This window comes from Salminus brasiliensis, chromosome 11 (genome assembly GCF_030463535.1).
Source record: "Salminus brasiliensis chromosome 11, fSalBra1.hap2, whole genome shotgun sequence".
Lineage (NCBI taxonomy): Eukaryota > Metazoa > Chordata > Actinopteri > Characiformes > Bryconidae > Salminus > Salminus brasiliensis.
This window is the reverse complement of record NC_132888.1, coordinates 35,594,088-35,615,854: the sequence shown is the minus strand read 5'-3', so window position 1 is coordinate 35,615,854 and position 21,767 is coordinate 35,594,088. Positions and strand designations below refer to the sequence as shown.

At 39.2% G+C, this 21,767-nt stretch overlaps 1 protein-coding gene across 1 annotated transcript; it reads right to left on the bottom strand.

Annotated features, from left to right (window-relative positions):
* Positions 1-7,727: 7,727 nt before the first annotated feature.
* On the bottom strand, positions 7,728-14,057 carry LOC140565022 (NLR family CARD domain-containing protein 3-like). The gene is given in 7 exon segments (XM_072690764.1): positions 7,728-8,265; positions 8,506-8,552; positions 10,442-10,734; positions 10,775-10,967; positions 11,077-11,250; positions 12,145-12,676; positions 12,752-14,057. Coding segments are annotated over 7 exon segments (3,078 nt in total). The 3' UTR covers positions 7,728-7,732.
* Between the last annotated feature and the right edge of the window lie 7,710 nt (positions 14,058-21,767).

Sequence of the window (21,767 nt, the reverse complement as noted above, 5' to 3'; positions counted from 1 at the left end):
ACAAAATATTAAGTTAAGGGTACCATAATTTCTGTCCAGACCTGTGTCATGAGCTTATTTTTTGAAGTAATTATGTTGAAGCATGATTGAAAAGCAATGTCTGACTTTCATTTGTTAATTTTCATAGCATTTTATTTATTATTACTTTTGTCAGATTTAAGTTATTACTGTGACCATTGTGGGTTTTCCTTTCATTAACCAAGGGGTACCAACATATTTGTCCATGTGTGTACATAGCACTTTTGACAACAAATTTTGTTAAACTTCTAGCAAGCCAGGGGCAACAGTGGTAGGAGAAAATTCCCATCTGGGAGAAAAGGGAATCCATCCTCCTCTGCCCCATCCTCTTCTGTCCCATCCTCTGCTCCTCCATTATTGAGGGATCTGTATATTGGGCAATGAACAATGAACAACCTGAGGAAGGAAATTGTGGATTGATGAAATTCACATTTCTCACCCTTTACATACAACTTATTTTCTAGCAAAGAAACATACAAGTTATTTTCTGAGCGAACATGTAGAATGTGACTCTCATAAAAAGGAGAATAAATCAAAATATCATCAATGTAGGCTATAACAAAGAGACCTAGCATGTCCCTTAGTACATCATTGATAAACGCCTGGAAAACAGATGGAGCATTGCACAAACCAAAAGGCATAACTAAATATTCATAGTGACCTCTCGTGCTCATAAATGCTGTTTTCCTCTCCTCCCCCGTATTCATTCTGACCAGATTATAAGCACTCCTCAAAAAAAAAAGTGATTCACCCTGAAGCTGTTTTGGTGCTACTGGAACCAGGATAAGAGTATGGTGTGGTTAGCTCATTGAGTCCTTTTGAGTCCACTTTGTGAAGTGGAATGAAATTTATTGGATATTTTAAACTTTTTTTATAAATAAAAAAATTAAAAGTGCAATATTATTTGGCTTTACTTTCAGTGCAGCAAACTCACTCCAGAAGTTCAGTGAGGATCTCTGAATGATCCAATGTTGACCTAAATGATTGATGATGATAAATAGAACCCACCTGTGTGTAATCAAGCCACCGTATAAATGCACCTGCTCTGTGATAGTCTTAGAGTTCTGTTTAAAGCGCAGAGAGCATCATGAAGACCAAGGCAAGTCCGAGATACTGGTGTGGAGACGTTTAAAGCTGGATTTGGATACAAAAAGATTTCCCAAGCTTCAAAGATCTCAAGGAGCACTGTGCAAGCGATCATATTGAAATGGAAGGAGCATCAGACCACTGCAAATCTACCAAGACCCGGCCATCCCACTAAACCTTCCGCTCAAACAAGGAGAAAACTGATCAGAGATGCAGCCAAGAGACCCACAATCACTCTGGCTGAACAGCAGAGATCTTCAGCTGAGGCGGGAGACTCTGTCCATAGGGCAACAATCATTGTCGTACACTGCACAAATCTGGCCTTTATGGAAGAGTGGCAAGAAGAAAGCCATTTCTCAAAGATATCCATAAAAAGTCATGTTTAAAGTTTGCCACAAGCCACCTAGGAGACACACCAAACATGAGGAAGAAGGTGCTCTGGTCAGATGAAACCAAAATCGAACTTTTTGGCCACAATGCAAAACGTTATGTTTGGCGTAAAAGCAACACAGCTCATCACCCTGAACACACCATCCCCACTGTCAAACATGATGGTGGCAGTATCATGGTTTGGGCCTGCTTTTCTTCAGCAGGGACAGGGAAGATGGTTAAAATTGATGGGAAGATGGATGGAGCCAAATACAGGACCATTCTGGAAGAAAACCTGTTTGAGTCTGCAAAAGGCTGGGACAGAGATTTATCTTCCAACAAGACAATGATCCAAAACATAAAGCAAAATCTACAATGGAATGGTTCACAAATAAATGTATCCAGGTGTTAGAATGGCCAAGTCAAAGTCCAGACCTGAATCCAATTGAGAATCTGTGGAAAGAGCTGAAAACTGCTGTTCACAAACGCTCTCCATCCAACCTCACTGAGCTTGAGCTGTTTTGCAAGAAAGAATGGGCAAAAATTTCAGTCTCTCGATGTGCAAAACGGATAGAGACATACCCCAAGCGACTTGCAGCTGTAATCGCAGCAAAAGGTGGTGCTACAAAGTATTAACGCAAGGGGGCAGAATAATATTGCACGCCCCACCTTTCCGTTTTTTATTTTTAATAAAAGTTTAAAATATCCAATACATTTCATTCCACTTCACGATTGTGTCCCACTTGTTGTTGATTCTTCACAATACTTTTGCAAGGCACTGTACATATTCTTCCATGGCCTGTTCCTCAACTTCCTCAATGTTCCTCAAGGAGGTAGACTCTAGACTTGGGCGGAACAGTCCCCTCTACAAGATCAACAGAAAAGTCATAGTCCTGTGAGGTGGCAATTTCGTGGCATTTGTTTTGCTAAAAACTGCAGTTACATCCCTATACTCTGGTGGAATAATCACAGGAGCCGTATTGGGACTCTCAACAGTAGTAGATGCTATAGCAACTGAGGGGAAAGTCAGTTGTCTAGATAGAAAGGAGACCACGATACCATTTCCTTCTTACACCAAGAGATAAGGGTCATGTTTCCTTTGCCAAGTCAAACCCAAGATGATGGCATATTCAGAACTATCCAGAACAAAAAGGCTTCCAAAGCAGTTAATAGTCACAGACAAAAAGAAGGGTCGAGAGACCAACCCCAATGTGAAAATACTCACCATGCACTTTCCAGGGGTTGGTGCCTGGAATTTACAAGGTTGGAAATGACACACTCTAATGATGTGACCAGAGTTGCCACAATACAGGCATAGTCCTTCATGTAGGTGGCACTGCCTTTCCTCAAGTGACTGGCAAAAGGCATTACATTGCATAGATTCAATTGAATCCATATCCTGATAAAATAATCTGGTATGTGCGCTGGACAGGTGGGGTAGAGGAGTGAGTTTATGAGTTGTGGCTGATGAAGGCATTTAGCGAGGCCCTCTCCTATATCTCCATCATGGAGTAATTTCCATCATTGTGTTAGCGATTTCAGTTAGTTGATCCTGCTGCTTACCCGGTGGTTGAGTGAGAGTTCTGATTAAGTGCAAATTGGAGTCGAAAAGCTGGTGGTGCTTCCCCAGCATTTGTTCTTGGCTGCTTACAGCAATGAGAAGTTCCTTTACATCTGCTGTCTGCATAATGTCAGTTCTGGTATTCTGTTACGCCGTAGAAGTGAAACAAACGCAGGTAAAGGTGTAAAGAGTCTTTAATATTGTAGGTGGCAGAAGGTGGCAGTATCCAAAAATCAAACCAAAAGGGCTAGAAGAGAAGCGAAAAAATGGTAGACAGCAAAAACGGGTCGAGAACACAGAACCGCAACAGGTAAATGATAAATGATAAATGATGGCAATACTTCACAAAAAGCTAATTACACATGCAGACTTAATACAAAATAAAAACAATAGACACAGGTGAAACCAGTTAGTATTCAGGTGACGTGGGCCATGATTGGTTGCTTAAGAGCCTGTGATTGTCATGGAGGAACAAGGGGTACTCTGGCATATGGAGTCCTGCACATGTTGGAGCATGGAGGCAGACCAGGAAGCATGACAGTGAGGGAAATGTGAAAGTCCATACAAGTAAACAGACATATATAAAGTATTGAAGACCCAGACTTGAGTTAAAATACAAGTGCTTTATCAAAAAAGTGACTTGAATAGAAGTAAAAGTGTTCTTTAAGCATCATATTTCAGTGGAAGTAATAAAGTAAAACAATTTTGTACTTAAGTATTGCAAGTAGTTTATATTAAAATGTACTACTTAAGTACTGAAAGTAAAAGTATTGTGTTATGTAGTTATTACAGAAAGCAGACAAAAGCGTGAATGTCATTGTTAATATTATCACTAGCAGTGATGTGAGTTTGAAATGATTTTTACAATTGTAACAAGACACAATACAGCACCTAAAATTTAAGAAAGTAAAAGCATTAAACCAATTCTAAATATGTAGTGAAGTAAAAGTGAAAGTTGGAGAAAAACATTATACTCAAATAGAGAACAGATATAGCATTTAAGTACTTAAGTACAGTAGTGGAGTAGTTCTACTTTGTGACTATACATCTCTGCAGTTATACAGTCATATGAATAGCTATGCAGTGAGGCTAAAATTAATCAAGGTAAGGATACAGAGCAGGACAGCACTGCAACAGGCAGCAGGGTAGTGGAGAGTGAAGGTCTTCATTTGGTTTACACACATGGACAAAATTGTTAATGAATGTTAATGAAAGAAAAACCCACAAAGAAACTTGAATCTGACAAAAGGTATAATAAATAAAAAATTTTGGCCAACATTGATTTTGAACCATGTTTCAACAGAATTAATTTAAAAAATAAACTCTTGATACAGACCTGGAAAAAAAATTATGGTACAACTGAAAATAATATGACCAAAGGGACATGTTAAATCAAGGTGTGTCCACTAAGTAGCATCACATGTGTCTGCAATCTTGTAATCAGTCAGTGGGCCTATATATAGGGCTACAGGTAGTCACTGTGCTGTTTGGTGACAGGGTGTGTATCACACATGGACCAGAGGAAGTGAAGGAAAGAGTTGTCTCAAGAGATTAGAAAGAAAATTATAGACAAGCATGTTAAAGGTAAAGGTTACATAATCATTTATTTGATGTTCCTGTGACTACAGTTGCACATATTATTCAGAAATTTAAGATCCATGGGACTGAAGAAAATTGATGACAAATCAGAGACAGATAATATGAATGGTAACAAAAGAGCCCAGAAAAACTTTAAAGAGATTAAAAGTGAACTTCAAGCTCAAGGAACATCAGTGTCAGAGCGCACCATCCGTCATTGTTTGAGCCAAAGTAGACTTCATGGGAGACGACCAAGGAGGACACAATTGTTGAAAACAAATCATAAAAAAGCCAGACTGGAATTTGCCAAACTACTTGTTCACAAGCCCCTAAGCTTCTGGGAGAATGTTCTATGGACAGATGGAACTTTTTTGCCAAGGAACATCAGCTCTATGTTCACAGTCGGAAAAATGAAGCATATCAAGAAAAGAACACTGTCCCTACTGTGAAACATGGATGAGGCTCTGTTATGTTCTGGGGCTGCTTTGCTGCATCTGGCACAGGGTGTCTTGAATCTGTGCAGGGTACAATGAAATCTAAAGACTATCAAGGGATTCTAGAGAGAAATGTGCTGCCCAGTGTCAAAAAGCTTGGTCTCAGTCACAGGTCATGGGTCTTGAAACAAAATATTAAGTTAAGGGTACCATAATTTCTGTTCAGGCCCATTTCATGAGTTTATTTTTTAAAATAATTCTGTTAAAGCATGGTTCAAAATCAATGGATGTTCATTTGTTCATTGTCAAATTCCTATTTATTATTACTTTTGTCAGATTTAAGTTATTTCTGTGACCATTGTGGGTTTTCCTTTATTAACCGAGGGGTACCAACAATTTTGTTAATTTGTGTAGTGGATAAAAATATAGGTGCCATTAGCATGGCAATAAAAGTCAACACTATAGATTATTATGGATTTTTTTGCCCAGCAGCAGCATATAAAGAGTAAATAGCAATGAGCCCAGGGTTGACCCATGGAGCACTATAATTTACTTTTGTTCTAATGAGAGTATTTATTATTTAAATGAACACATTTGTAAGGACAGATCATATCACTTCTACAGTATTTTCTATCTTTATAAGCTTATGCTGTTTCTCTGTTAACACCACATTTCTCACTGCTGCCCCAAGGGTCACATTCTCCACATTCCTCACATTCTTGAGCAACATGAATACATACTAATGTCACCTTAAGTCAGCATACTGAAAAAGACCATTTTTAGGAAATTTGTGTTTTTTATTCATAATGGGAAATGGTTTAATATTTACCATCAGTGATCCCCAGATACCTGCAGGGCATGTTTAGATCCCACCAGAGGAAAACCCACCAAACACACCAAGATTCAGTCCCCAAGATCCTTTACATTGTGAAATCAAGCCATAATAAAACACTATTGCTGTTTTCAGTTTTTGATCTTCAGGCACAATTAAAATACAATCCAGACAACTGACACTAAAGTGCTACTGAACCGGAGGTTGTGCACATCAGGAAATGGAGCAGTAAGATACATTTTAAATTGAGGAAAAGACATACCTAGCCAGGTGTGCTCAGTGCTCTGCTGTGCTTTTGACAAGGACAAGTGAAACTCTTGACTGATTTATAGTGGCTTTAAAGTACCAGCCAGTCCCAGTGCAGGGGGATGAACTTCTACTGGAATTTAGACTCAAAAAAGATGCTCAATCCAAACAGATCAGAACAAGATTTTAAATATGTGAGACCGAATATGATGGTAAACACTGAAAATAAAAGCTGCTTTACAGACATGATAAATGGTAAGTACAAACTCCAGGTTTAGACCACACCCACTTCCTGTTCAAATCTAAATACAGATGCAACCATTTTGAGTGCTAAACAGATACAGATACTGTGATACATCCCAAGTCCCCATCTCTGGTATTTAATTGAGGTGCTTAAGTTTTCTCACAAGCTTTATTAATTTCTGTTTAGAACAGATCTCCTTCCTTTAATTCAGTCTTGAATCTCAGTCCTAGCTCCACTTATCAGAAGAGGGTTTGGCCACCCGAACTCCATCCTAAAGTTCATCCCCATTTTACATTGCTCTCCCACACCATTATTATATGCTGATGATATGATATCCACAAATATATCCATCTGTTTGTCTGTTCATCTATCTGTATATCTATGTGTCTTGATGCAATTCAAGATGGAGACGATGAAGTAGGCTGCAGACATAACTGCTCTGATCACACTTTATTTATTCTTCACAATTTTCTTACCTTAGACCTTTTTCTTTTATATCATACATTAGTTATGAGAGAAACATTCTCGATCTGTTAAGATACAATTCACTCTACCCTAAATTGTTTTTAACTCTGAATCCGAGCTGACAGAGCGCGATCTTGAGGAAGAACAAAAGGACGACACACAAAGTGGCGGTCCAGAGGGAAAAAAAACTAATGTCAGGGATAGCACCCTTATAAGCTTGATGATCTTCGGGCCAGGATTAAGTTTCAGAGGGACATTTGAGATCACAACCACCTGTGGGTTTTGTTGGGATGTTTCCCAACCAGATGTTGCTGATCATTGGCGATATGACAGATAGAAACAGAGTTGCAGTGTAGACAAGTTCAAGTACTTTGGAGTTCACCTCTTGCTGGCTCTGTCATAGTTTTGACACATCAACTCCCTGGTAAAGAAGGCCTGTCAGTGTCTTTTCCACCTCAGATTTGTCTCTGAACCAGGACTGTGGCTGGGGATTACTACGTCCTGCTCAGTTCCACAACATTATGTTGCAAATCCACTCTGCACTTGATGCACTTTACTCTTATAAACTCATCTCTGCTCACTGTTCATTTCTTTTTGTATTTTGTGTAAATGTTGTCATTTTTATTTTTATACATCTGCATATATTTATACATGTATATACTGTTTTATACTGTATATACTTTATACATAATTTGGGTAAATATTTTTGATGGACTGTATCTTCTTTGCTTATCTCATTTTATATATTCTTACTATATTCTATTCTATAAAAACAAATAAAAACTCAACACAAATAAACACTATATTTTCAGTGTAATATTATTTTAAATTACAATAATGCTAATTAAAAACAAACATGCACAACAAATCATTAGTCCAGATCCTGTGTAGAGGCTATTCTATCTTATACACACTGAGGAATCAGGGTGAACCCCAAACCCTGCGTAGAGCGGCTCAGTGAATGTGGTATGGAGTGTGTGTATGTGGGTCAGTGTGTGTGTGTCAGATGAGATACTGTAGAAGGACAGAGTGCCGGCGGGCCAGTCCAGATACACCCCTACTCTGTTAGACTGGGGAGTGTGGAGACTTTCACTGATTCTCTTCTTATTGTGATAAACAGAGTAGCTGTTATGAAAGTGGTGCAGACTCCAGGACTGACTATTGTATCCAAACAGAGCATCTTCACAGCGTCCTTTCCTCCGGATTCCTCTGTAAGACACGGCAACATCAGTCCACCTTTCTGCTCTCCACTCAGCCTCCCAGAAACAGCGTCCAGTCAGACTCTCCACACTCAGAACCTGCCACTGATCAAATCTGTCTGGATGATCCGGATATGGCTGATCTTCTCTCACACACTCCACCTTTCTGTTCCCCTCAGACAGAGAGAGACGTCTGTGTGCTGTGTTTGGGTCCAGAGTGAGTTTACAAGCATCTGTACACACACACACACACACACACACACACACACAGTTTTGAAAACTATTATTAGGGGTTGTGTATGTGAACAAGTGTGTGTGTGTGTGTGTGTGTGTGTGTGTGTGTGTGTGTGTGTGTGCATGCATGAGAGTGTTATGAGAGATAGGCTATGAGTGCAAAAGAGTGTGTGTATGTGACATAGAGACTGAATTTGTGTGCGTGCACATGAAATTCAAAGAGAGAAGAAATGTCTTACATTTACTTAATCCTGGTTTTATCCTGTGTTTGCCTCCATGTTCAACCCTAAACACACATGCACACACTTTGGTTAAAATGGTAAAAAAAAGTTCTTTGTAGAAATATAGTCTCTGTATCAGCTTCAGTCTCTGATCAACACAGGGAGGATTAAAAAACAACCACATGAAAAGAGCTGAACTTCAGAAATCAGACAAAGACTATAAAAACAGCTCCATGTATGAAAATGCCAAGAAACCCCTTCTGACAAGTTATTAAAGTTTACAAGAACATGGGGCATTTTTTGTCTTTCACAGGTGTTTTTTGTTTCTGTGGTCCAGTCCTTGTGTTTTCTTTTGTTTTGGAAGGTTTGGTTTGAAAAGCCTTCCTCTTGTACTAACATACACACATGGATGAAATTGTTGGTACCCTAACACAGAAATAACTGGAATCTGACAAAAGTAATAATAAACACAAATGCCATGAAAATTAACCAATGAAAGTCAGACATTGTTTTCAACCATATTTCAGCAGAATTATTTTTTAAATAAATATATAAAACAGTCCTGGGCAGAAATGATGGTACCCATAACATAATATTTTGTTGCACAACTTGAGGCAATCACTGCAATCAAACAATTCCTGTAAATGTGAATGAGACTTCTGCACCTCTCAGAAGGTATTTTGGCCCACTCCTCATGAGCAGACTGCTCCAATTGCTCCAAAGATTTGAAGGTCGCCTTTTCCAGATGGCATGTTTCAGCTCCTTCCAAACATGCTCAATAGGATTTATGTCAGGGCTCAGGGCCACTTCAGAATAATCCAATGTTTTCCTCTTAGCCATTCTTGGGTGTTTTTAGCTGTGTGTTTTGGGTCATTATCCTGTTGCAAGACCCATGACCTGTGACTGAGACCAAGCTTTCTGACACTGGGCAGCACATTTCTCTCTAGAATCCCTGGATAGCCTTGAGATTTTATTGTACCCTAGACAGATTGAAGACATGCTGTGCCAGATGCAGCAAAGCAATGCCAGAACATAACAGAGCCTCCTCCAAGAACAGCGATCTTTTCTTGATATGCTTCATTTTCCTGTCTGTGAATACAGAGCTGATGTGCCTTGGCAAAAAGTTAAATTTTTGTCTCATCTTTCCATAGGATATTCTTCCAGAAGCATAGGGGCTTGTCAACATGTAGTTTAGCAAATTCTCGCCTGGCTTTTTTATGATTTGTTTTCAACAATGGTGTCCTCCTTGGACATATAACATTTACCTTTAACATGCTTGTCTATAATTTTTCTATCTAATCTTCTGAGACAACTCTTTCCTTCACTTCCTCTGATCCATGTTAAGTGTGGTACACACCATGTCACCAAACAGCACAGTGACTACCTGTAGCCCTATATATAGGACCCCTGACTGAATATTGTAAACACCTGTGTGGAATTAGTGGATCCACCTTGATTTAACATGTCCCTTTGTTTACATTATTTTCAGGGGTACCATCATTTTTGTCCAGGCCTGTTTCATGAGTTTATTTTAAAAATAATTCTGTTGAAGCATGGTTCAAAATCAATGTCAGATTTTCATAGAATTTTTATTTATTATAACTTTTGTCAGATTAAAGTTATTTTTGTGACCATCTTTCATTAACCGAGGGGTACCAACAAATTTATCCATGTGTGTAGGTGTTTTCCACCTCATTTGTCATTTGTATAGTTTAACCTCCATCATGTGATGCTTCTAGCACCTGTGTCCTTCAAGACACATAAGGCACCACAAAGCACAAACTGTGTCTAAAACAACATCAATGAAGCTGAATTTTACTTCAGCGAGGAAGTGCTCAGTTTTACTTGGAAGGGTTCTATATTTCATATACAATCTTGCCCAATTAAAAACAAATTTTAGTTTGACATGAACTGGCAGTGTGTTTTATTAATCTGGCCCAGTAGAATAACTTACATCAGTTTCTTCAGTTTACAGTGTGGATCCTCCAGTACATCAGAAAGCAGCTTCACTCCAGACTCTCCTGGATGATTATAGGTCAGATCCAGTTCTCTCAGGCGGGAGGGGTTTGATCTCAGAGCTGAAGCCAGAGAAGAACAGCCTTCTTCTGTAACCATACATCCAGACAATCTGGAGGAGGTAAAGATGGTTAAAAAAGACAGAAGGAATTTACACAAAGCCAAAATCAGCTGCAGAACAAAAAAATGAACACCAAATTCTGAGATACATTAACACTCAAGTTGTCTGATCTATTCAAATATCAGACCTATATAGGTATCATTTAATGACTAATTTACAGAAAGATCACCTGAGTTTCTCCAGTTTGCAATGTGAACTTCTAAGTCCAGCAGAGAGTAGCTCCACTCCTGAATCTTTCAGGTCATTGCTACTGAGGTCCAGCTCTTTCAGGGAGGAGTTTACTGACTGCAGAGCTGACCCCAGAGATGCACAACAGCTTCGCTCAGAATTACACACAGCCATTCTGCAAAAGTAGAGAATTTTCAACTGATTTTATAAAATTCTCACAGAAGGATATTTTAACAAAATGAAGACATTTCAGTACAGTAAAATGCAATTCACAATAGATTCACCCGAGTGTCTCCAGTTTACAGTGTGAACTTTTCAGTCCAGCAGAGATCAGCTCAACTCCTGAATCCTGCAGGTCATTGTAACTGAGGATCAGCTGTTTCATGGAGGAGTTTATTGACTGTAGAGCAGAGCAAAGAGCTCTACAGGAGTCTGTGGTAAGAGAACAACCAGCAAGTCTGCAAAGATGATAAAAATTGTATTAATAAAATAAAATATAATTAATATAATTGAAAATGGAACAGGATATATGCAACTCAACTGAATACTAAGTTTGTCTTTACTGGTATATGGTAATATGGCAATTTTTTCACACTTTCACACTGACCAATCCTTGTTCCACTAAAGTCCAGAATGTACTGTGTCATTATGGAGGTATGAGGAGTGCAGCCTATTATGCCTATATTCGTCCTATTCTCTATTAGTATTCTTCAAATTTCTACAGTCTATTACTAAATTTTACCTTTAATGCTTTTATAAAGAGAATCATGATAACCATGGCTTTTTGAATGTCAAAATGAAAACAGGGTTCTACAAAGTAATATTGAGTAAATAAATAAATATATAAATAAAATAATGACTACATAAATATTCACTCTTTTTAAAGTGACTGACATAATTTAGCAGAGGTCCAGGCAATTGGTGCTAATAGACAATTAGTTAAATGGAGATCAAGGTCCAGTCACTGGTTAATCGGAATCCCTGGCTATGAATACACCATAAAAACAAAACAAAACAAAAAAACACTTCACACACAGCTCTGGGAAAAGCTTACTAAAGAGTATATGTGATGAACACAAGAGTATAAGATTATAATGGATGAATTATGGAGTTGCGTAAAATCCATCAGTACGAGATGGGAGGAAATCTCAAATCTACTTAGAGCAGGCTTGTCCAGAGCAGGTAGGAGACTAGTGAGTGAGGGCCCAAGATCCTTGCGACTACTACAGTACAAATGGAAAATTCTAAACTGAAAAACATCAGGTAGCGTATATCTGAACTTCATAATGATAAGATTCAAATAAACATGGTTTCGAAATTTAGGTGTTTGTTAATGTAAATTTAACACTAACACAGCTCTTCTGCAGACAGTCACAGCTGGGATCAGTCTCCTATAACCCTCCTCTGATGTATTGTATTTCTTCAGGTCCAGCTCCCCCAGCACCTCCACTGAGGTCAGAAGCATGCAGGCTAATGCTGAACACTGTCCAGGAGAAAGCTTTACGTCTGATCGTTTCTCTGATTTTAGATACTCCTGAATCTCTCGGGAGAGAGACTGGTCCTTCATTTCAGACAGACAGAGGAACAGATTGAGGGATCTTTCAGTAGAAAGAGAACTGTGATCTCCTTTGATTAGGCTCTTGATGTACTCTGAGATTGTCTTTGAATGTATGTGTGTGTGAACCAGTAGACCCTGTAAGAGTGTCCGATTGGACTTCAGTGAGATGCCCAGCAGGAAACGGAGGAAAAGATCCAGGTGTCCAGTCTGACTCTTTACAGCTTTGTCCACAGCTCCCTTTAGCAGATCATCCAGTGGATTATTCTTAGGCAGAAATCTGTAGTGATTTCTCCTGGTGCTACTTCTGTCCTCATCAATGTCAGAGCCTCCACTGTCACTACTGTCCTCAGAGCCCTCACTGCCACTACTGTCATAATAAGCATGATGTTTGTTAAGGAGACCCAGTGGAAGATTGTCAGACCACAGTACATCCTCCATGTTTTTCCTCCTGTAGCAGTGAAACACATAAACAGCAGCCAGGAACTCCTGAAAGCTCAGATGAACAAAGCAGTAGACCTTTCTCTGGTAAAGCACACATTCCTCCCTAAAGATCTCAGTAAAAACCCCAGAATACACTGAGGCCTCTGTGACATCAATACTGCTTTCTCTCAGGTCCTCTTCATAGAACATCACATTGCCCTTCATCAGCTGTTTGAAAGCCAGTTCAGCCAGTTTTAGAAGCTTGGTTCTGTTGGATTCCAGCAGTTTCTTTGGGTCTCTCTCATCTTTCTCCTCATACTTCTGGTTCTTCATGTTGGTCTGAGTGATCAGGAAGTGGGAATACATTTCAGTCAGAGTTTTAGGGATTTCTGAGTGATGATGTTTATTGAGTCTCTGAAGCACAGTGGCTGAGATCCAGCAGAAGACGGGAATGTGGCACATGATGTGGAGGCTCCTCACTGTCTTAATGTGGGAGATGATTTTCTGGGCTTGGTCTTGGTCACTGATCCTCTTCCTGAAGTACTCTTCCTTCTGTGGGTCATTGAATCCCTGGATTTCCGTCACACGGTTGATGTGTTTAGGAGGGATCTGATTGGCTGCTGCTGGTCGGCAGGTTATCCAGATTAGAGCAGAGGGAAGCAGTTCTCCTCTGATGAGGTTGGTCATCAACACACCCACTGATGATGTCATGGTGATGTCAGATACTTTTTCACACTCCTCAAAGTTCAGTGGAATTCTGCTTTCATCCAGACCATCAAATATGAGCACAGCTTTGAGCTTGTCATAGCTTTTTGGATCCAGGTCTTTAAGCTCAGGATGGAAGTCACACAGAAGTCCATGAAGACTGTACTGACGGTCTTTAATCAAGTTTAGCTCCCGGAACGAAAGAACAAACATGAAATCTACATCCTGATTGGCTTTTCCCTCGGCCCAGTCCAGAATGAACTTCTGCACAGAGACAGTTTTTCCAATTCCAGCAATGCCTTTAGTCAGCACACTTCTGAGACCTTTTGGTTCTTCATCTTCTCGTCCTTTGTATTTGAGATATTTATGATCCTGTATAGGTTTAAAGATGTCTGAGCAGTTGATTGGAGTATCTTCTCTGTGTCTCCTGTGTGTTTTCTCCATCTGTAGAACCTCATGTTCTTCATTCACCCCTTCACTCTCTCCCTCTATGATGTAGAGCTGTGTGTAAATCCTGTTCAGGAGGGTTCTATTTCCTTCTGTTTTGATTCCTTCAAATAAGCTCTCGTACTTGTTCTTCATGCTGCTTTTGTGTCTCTTTAGGACTCTTGGCAGGGCATTATCCACTGATTGCTTACAATTCTGCTGCTGTGCTCCATTTCCCCCCACCACAGTGTGTGTGTTTAGGTCTGCATTTATGGTGCAATGCCTGACGGGGGTAAAACATTAAAACAATTAGTAACACAAAATAACAGTAACTATTACAGTTTGTGTCACATATCCTTTGTCATGTCAAGAGATCCAAGGGCCTGGGGTTGTGTGTTCAATCCTCGCTCCAGTCAGTGTCTATAAAGAGTTTGCTCCGTTTGCCCCATGTCTACAAGGGTTTCCTACATGTGCTCTGGTTATTTTTAATCCTCTCTCCAGTCAGTGTTTATAAAGAGTTTGCTATGGTGGCCCCATCTCCACAAGGGTTTTCTACATGTACTCAGGTTTTCTTCATGCCTCCCAAAAAGCACACATATGAAAGGTGAATTGGCTATGCTAAAGCTCCCCTAAGTGTATAAAAGGTTGCATGTGGCACTCTATGATAGACTGGCAATCTGTCCAGAGAGTATTTCTGACTTCACACACTGAACATTACAGAGTCAGGCCACCAATGTCAACAGATGTTTGGTTAAAGGTATTATGTGACATTTGGTTGGCCAAAATTCAATGTTTTGACATTAAGTAACCAAAATCCAACACTTCCAGACATCACATGTCAAAGTCTTATTGACGTTGGAGCTTGAAGTCAACAAATCTGTGACATTAAATTCCAACTAAAATGTTTGTACAAGGTGGTGTTTGACATCAACCTAATGTTAATTTTCAACTTAAATTCAATGTTGTATGATGCTGGAGTTCAACGTCTTTCTGATGGTAAATTGTTGTCCAGTGGTGGTCCGCAAAGATTAATGGGGTACAGATAAGGGCTGATAAGCTATAAAGTAAGAGATGGGTGAGAAATGGTAAGAAATGGTCAGTGGGTGAAGGTGTGAGGAGGACATAAGCTCCACCCTTGCAGTGTGATTAGTGCTAAATTCAGGAGTTCTTCTCTCTCTTTCTCTCCCATGATAATTTTCATTACACCCTGCTTCATCAAACACAGTGTGTCCCAATATCTGTAGCCTGAATAATTTACATACCAAAATATTACACTTTATGCAATATTACACTTCTCTGCAACCATGTGCAGAGAAATGCAGAGGCAGTTTACAGTCTTGCTGATTTTGAGATACAGCCCTGAATTTCACAATGAATGTAATATAGTTTGTACAGTTCTAATATGTAATTTTATACATTGAGGTGGTTGTGGCATCCTCCCCAGCAACTGCCTGTCTGGAGAATGCCCTCCAAAGGCTCTCCAAAGTCATGAACAGCCCTCTTGCCATTTTGACACCAGTGTTAAGGACAGCCAGCAACCCTGCGTGGCTGGAGGGAGGGAAAACGGCAGTCTCCATGGCTGGCAAGCTCTGATGAGTAAACATGAACTCACTCCCCACCAGCAGCAGAATGCCTATACATACACTAATCCAGACTCTTTACCCTCTTGCTCTATGTTGTTCTTTGTCCTTCCTTATCATTTTTCATTTGCCTGTGTAAACATTTTTGCCATCTTTATGAGAAAGAGGCTAAATAATGTTGAGATGAGGCTAAAAAGGCTAAAAACATGTTTTCCCTATGAAATATGTTTGGTCCTAGTGCCCCCAGTGTTTGACACTAATTGAGGTGTGAAGTCAGAATCAGGCACAATCAGCATCCTCACAAAAGCCCATTAATCTAACTCAATGTGTGAGTGGTCACTGTAGCACTTAGCTAACATAATACCACACTCAGCAGCAGAGAAAGCGACAACTTGATCTTATATCTTTCAAAACTGAGGCCAGGCAAGCACAATACAACATAGAAAACAACATTGGAGAAGGTAGCCCAGAAGGTAGTTAACACATTGGGGAAGGTAGCCTGAGGGGATGACTACACCCTGATGGCTAGTTAAGCGGGTAAAGACACACCTTAACTTGCAAATAGCTGGATCCAGAAAGCAATGGGAAAGAATTTACTCATCAGGATTCGCATGCTCAAACATAAGGCATTCATACATTCATCACCACGCCCGTGCACAAAAAATATTATTGTGCAAGTATTGTGGGTTGAAAAATATTATGCTTTGATGTTTAGATGTTAAATTTAACTGAATATCTGTAGAAGGATTCCGTAACTTCATTTCCTGTCGTTGTTACACTGAATGACAATAACTTACTCTATGTTGGAGGGTGCGGCTCCACTGCATAATCCTGGAGGGATCCCCACAAATTGGTCACACTTCACAGAGACACAGCTGCATTTTCCTCCTCCACTTCTGAATGCAGGAGGTTCTGTAATGGACCAATTACTCTTTATATACACACAGCTGGGTTCTCCTCGTCCATTGCTGAGGCCAAGAGGTTGCTCGATGGACTGGTCGCTCTTTATAGAGACACAGCAGGGTTCTTCTTGTCCAATGCTGAAACCAAGAGGTTGCTTGATGGAGTGGTCACTCTTCATAGAAACATAGCTGGGTTCTGGAGGTTCTACAGGCTTTACCCTGAGAGTAAAGTGTTCAGTAAATATTTTCTTTTGTCTCCCATTGTCTGAGTGTAAGAGTATTTAGTCCTCTTAGTGCTCATTGACACTTACTCACCTTGGGTCAGAGGTTTCTCTTCCACTGCTTGACTGATGAAGCTGCATCATTTTTTACTTTTCACACACACACACACACACACACACACACACACACACAGCTGACCCATATAAATGAAACACATGTTGGAACACTCAGTGTAGGTTAATGAGCTTGTTTCAGTGCACTGTGAAATAATACAGTGATAACCAAACAATACTCTGCTGTAGATATATGCTGAATGTATTAGCAAGTGATACAAATTTTACAAAATATTTGATACAATATTTGATACAAAAAATTAATTCAGTAATTTCTCATCCCTATAATACACTAAAATGGTAGCTAATCCTTAGATTAGATCAAAACTGCTGTATGGTAAGTGAATATTTCCACACAAACACACACTGTACGTTTAGATAAGAAAGATCTTAATGCAGTCTTGAACTCTGTCCTACTTCAGTATGAACATCTTCTTGATACAGAAGGTACGGAAAAAGAAAATAAATCACTAAGAGAGAAGCAAAACACTACAGTTTAAATTGAAATCACTGCTACCTTTTCTGGGGCTCGTCTAGAAGTTCTTCAGTCTGTCTTCATTCTGTCTACACATCTGTCTACAGCAGAGAGAGAGAAACCTTACTGAACACACAATCAAACACTTCCCCTCCATTTCAGTGCTGTTTCTGCTCCCACTGACCCCATTACACACCTTAACGCTCTCTATCTCAGTCCACACTGAACCATTAAATGAGTGAACTCTGTTTTGTAGAAAGAGAGAAACCGGTCAGAGCGCATCTCTGTCTCATTGCATCATGACAGTAACTCAAGGATACTTCAGAGGTGTGTGTGTGTGTGTGTGTGTGTTTACATCCATCACTGGACAGTAATGATGTGACTATCTAATTCATATTTATTTATTCATTTATTTGAGGGGAAGTAAGGTGCCCATAGTTTTTGGGATTTAAAGTTTTTTTTTTATGAAAGACAGTCTTAATAAAAGTTTTTTTTTGTCTCTCTGATCTTTCACCCATAAACTGGTTTGTCTGGTCTGGGTTCTAAGAGGGAACACATTCCAGAAAAAAAAGACATTTGGGTTCTTTCTAAAAACTCAAATCAAAGTTTGAGACCAGGATTGAGAAAATCTTGATAAACGAAGCCATAATGTAGATTCATGTATTTGATTAATTTTATTATAATGTCTACTTTTTATGTCTGCTGCATCTCCACAAACAAATAATGGAACACTGAACACCAATGAACACTAATAATGAACTCTGCTTTATTAGAAAAAACAGTAATTTGTAAAGCTGTGACTGATAGAAAAGCTGCTTGACATTAGAAATGTTACTGATAAGTTTCACAACATGATGTTAAGCAAATTTGAATGCTGTTTAATAGGTAAAATCCTTCATTATTGTAGTGAGTATTGACATGGCATTTTTGTGCCTTAAATTTGTCTTATAGATGCCTATGCATGATATTTTCATGATATATTAATTCGGTGATTACATATTCTACATTTTATGACCCTTAATGTTTGTTTCTTTTAATCAGTTTTCTTTTTGTTTTTACTGTCATATGTATAGCTAGTTACTATACTAGCAAATCATCTGTTTTCTTAAAAATAAAAGAGTGGATTAAATCACAGCTGAATGTCCTGAAATGTATAAAACATCTTTGACATTAAAGGCTAATGTCCTTATTTGTTGTTGACATACACTAACCTGCCAGTGTTATGAAACCAGTAAATAGTTATTTGTTACTGGTTGTTAGATTAGATTGTGACATATACTGTCAGCCTCTGTAATATGAAATTATTACATTAAAACAACTGCAATTGGCTGGTGCTTATAGTCACTTAATCTCAATTCAATTATTGAATGACAGATGAGACAGATGTCACAGTATTTTTCATTGCTCTTTGTATGATTACTAGTAACATTTAAACTCCCATGTATTTGTGATTCAGCAAATCTCTCCTTTAAGGAATATGACCAGAATGAGAAGTTCAACTACTACTACATCTTTAGACTCATCTGGTTCATTGTCATCCTCAGATGAACACAAGAAACATAATGGAACAAAGAGTAAGAAGAGAAAGAAAAAAAGTGAGAAGAGAAAATCAAAAAAGGCAGAGAAATCTGTAGAAGAGGTACATTTTGTCATGTTTTATAAAAATTTCATACATTACATATTGTGTTCTTGACGAATTAAATGGACTCTAGGTAGACCTGTAACTACAGAACTACAATAACATAAAAATTATAATCTATTTCAGTGATATAATACAAGAGATGTTTATGTTTATAATGTTAAACAGTGTAACATATTTTCACTTTTTTTAAGTGCACTTTTATTAATGTTTCACAAATGTTGTTCATATGTTCGGTGCAGAACATAATAGGGCATATTGATTTTTGATGATCTTAATATGCTTACAGCACGTACACACAGGGACAAAAGTGTTGGTACCGCTCGGTTAATGAAAGAAAAACCCAAAATGGTCACAACACAATGGAAATAACTTGAATCTGACAAAAGTAATAATAAATAAAAATTCTATGAAAATGAACAAATGAAAATCTGACAATGATTTTGAACTATGCTTCAACAGAATAATTTTAAAAAGTAAACTCATTAAACAGGCCTGAACAAAATTAATGGTACCCCTGACAATAAGGTGACCGAAGGGACATGTTAAATTAAGATGTGTCCACTAATTAGCATCACAGGTGTCTACAATCTTGTAATCAGTCAGTAGGCCCATATATAGGGCCACAGGTAGTCACTGTGCTGTTTGTTGACATGGTGTACCACACTCAACATGGACCAGATGAAGCGAAGGAAAGAGTTGTCTCAGGAGCTTAGAAAGAAAATTATAGACAAGAATGTTAAAGGTAAAGGTTATAAGTCCATCTCCAAGCAGCTTGATGTTCCTGTGACTACAGTTGCACATATTATTCAGAAATTTAAGATCCATGGAACTGTAGCCAACCTCCCTGGATGTGGCCACAGGAGGAAAACTGATAAATCAAAGAGATGAATAATATGAATGGTAACAAAAGAGCCCAGAAAAACTTCTATAGAGATTAAATGTGAACCTCAAGCTCAAGGAACATCAGTGTCAGATCACACCATCCATCGTAGTTTGAGCCAAAGTGGATGACCAAAGAGGATACAATTGTTGAAAACAAATCATAAAAAAGCCAGACTGGAATTTGCCAAATTACATGTTGACAAGCCCCAAAGCTTCTTGAAGAATGTTCTAAGGACAGATGAGACAAAAATGAAACTTTTTGCCAAGGCAAAACAGCTCAATGTTCACAGACAGAAAAATTAAGCATATCAAGAAAAGACCATTGTCCCTACTGTGAAACATGGAGGAGGCTCTGTTGTGTTCTGAGGCTGCTTTGCTGCATCTGGCACAGCGTGTCTTGAATCTGTGCAGGGTACAATGAAATCACAAGACTATCAAGGGATTCTAGAGAGAAATGTGCTTCCCCCTGTCAGAAAGCTTGGTCTCAGTCGCAGGTCATGGGTCTTGCAAGAGGATAATGACCAAAAACACAGCTTAAAAACACCCAAGAATGGCTAAGAGGAAAATATTGGACTATTCTGAAGTGGCATTCTATGGACCCTGACCTAAATCTGATTGAGCATCTTTGGAAGGAGCTGAAACATGCTGTCTGGAAAAGACATCCTTCATACCAGAGATAACTGGAGCAGTTTGCTCATGAGGAGTGGGCCAAAATACCTGCTGTGTGGTGTAGAAGTCTCTTTGACAGTTACTGGAATCATTTGATTGCAGTGATTTCCTCAAAAGGTTGTGCAACAAAATATTAAGTTAAGGGTACCATCATTACTGTCCAGGCCTGTGCCATGAGTTTAAGTAATTCTGTTGAAGCATGGTTGAAAAGCAATGTCTGACTTTCATTGCTTAATTTTCCTAGCATTTTATTTATTTCATTAACTGAGGGGTACTGTCAGGTCCGTGCTGCTGCGCCCACCCCGGGGATGGTCCCGGGCCGTGGCCCACATGCTCTCCTTGGGATTTTTATGTTGAAGTTTAGTTCATGTCTAGTTTCACTGACTTTTAGGTTGACTTCTATGCTTACGTATCACGTCACGGTTTGGTTGTTTTCACGTGTGTTTAATTTATGTTCTCTATTCTACAGTGTGTGCAGAATCATTAGGCAACTTAATAAAAAACAGGTGAACATGTCATTTTTACACCCTTACTGGCCAGCCACGCTGTGGAGTATTTGGATGCATGTGATTGAGCGTTGTCCTGCATTAAAATTATGTTTTTCTTGAACAAAACCGACTTCTTTCTGTATCAATGCTTGAAGAAGGTGTCTTCCAGAAACTGGCAGTGGGTCTGGGAGTTGAGCTTCACCACAAGTTCATCTTTGATGATACCAGCCCATACCAGTACCCCACCTCCACCTTGCTGGCGTCTGAGTCGGAGTGGAGCTCTCTGCCCTTTACTGATCCAGCCTCGGGCCCATCAAGAGTCACTCCCGTTTCATCAGTCCATAAAACCTTAGAAAAATCAATCTTAAGATATTTCTTGGCCCAGTATTGACGTTTTATCTTATGTTTCTTGTTCAAAGGTGGTCATTTTTCAGCCTTCCTTACCATGGCCATGTCCCTGAGTATCACACACCTTGTGCCACACCCCTTCTCATTACAGAGATGCACATCACCTGATTTACTTGATTGGTAGTTGGCTTTCAAGACTATAGAGCTTGGAGTAGAACAACATGTATAAAAAGGATGATGTGATCAAAATACTCATTTGCCTAATAATTCTGCACACAGTGTATTGATTCGGTTCACCTGAGGCTATGGTATTTAGGGAGCCAGCGCGAGTAGACTTGTAGCCAATAATTGTTTACTCTGAGCCATCCCGGTAAATTCTGTAGCACCTGGCGCACGCGGTTTTGTTTATCCCTCAGTTCCCCAGGCTCTGTTTGCTGGTTTTAGTTGTCGTTCTGCCTCCCCTTTACGTTCCACTTTTCAACCTAGCTTTCAGTCTCAGGTGTGTTTATCATATTGTCCACATTTCTTTGTCACATTTGTGTTTT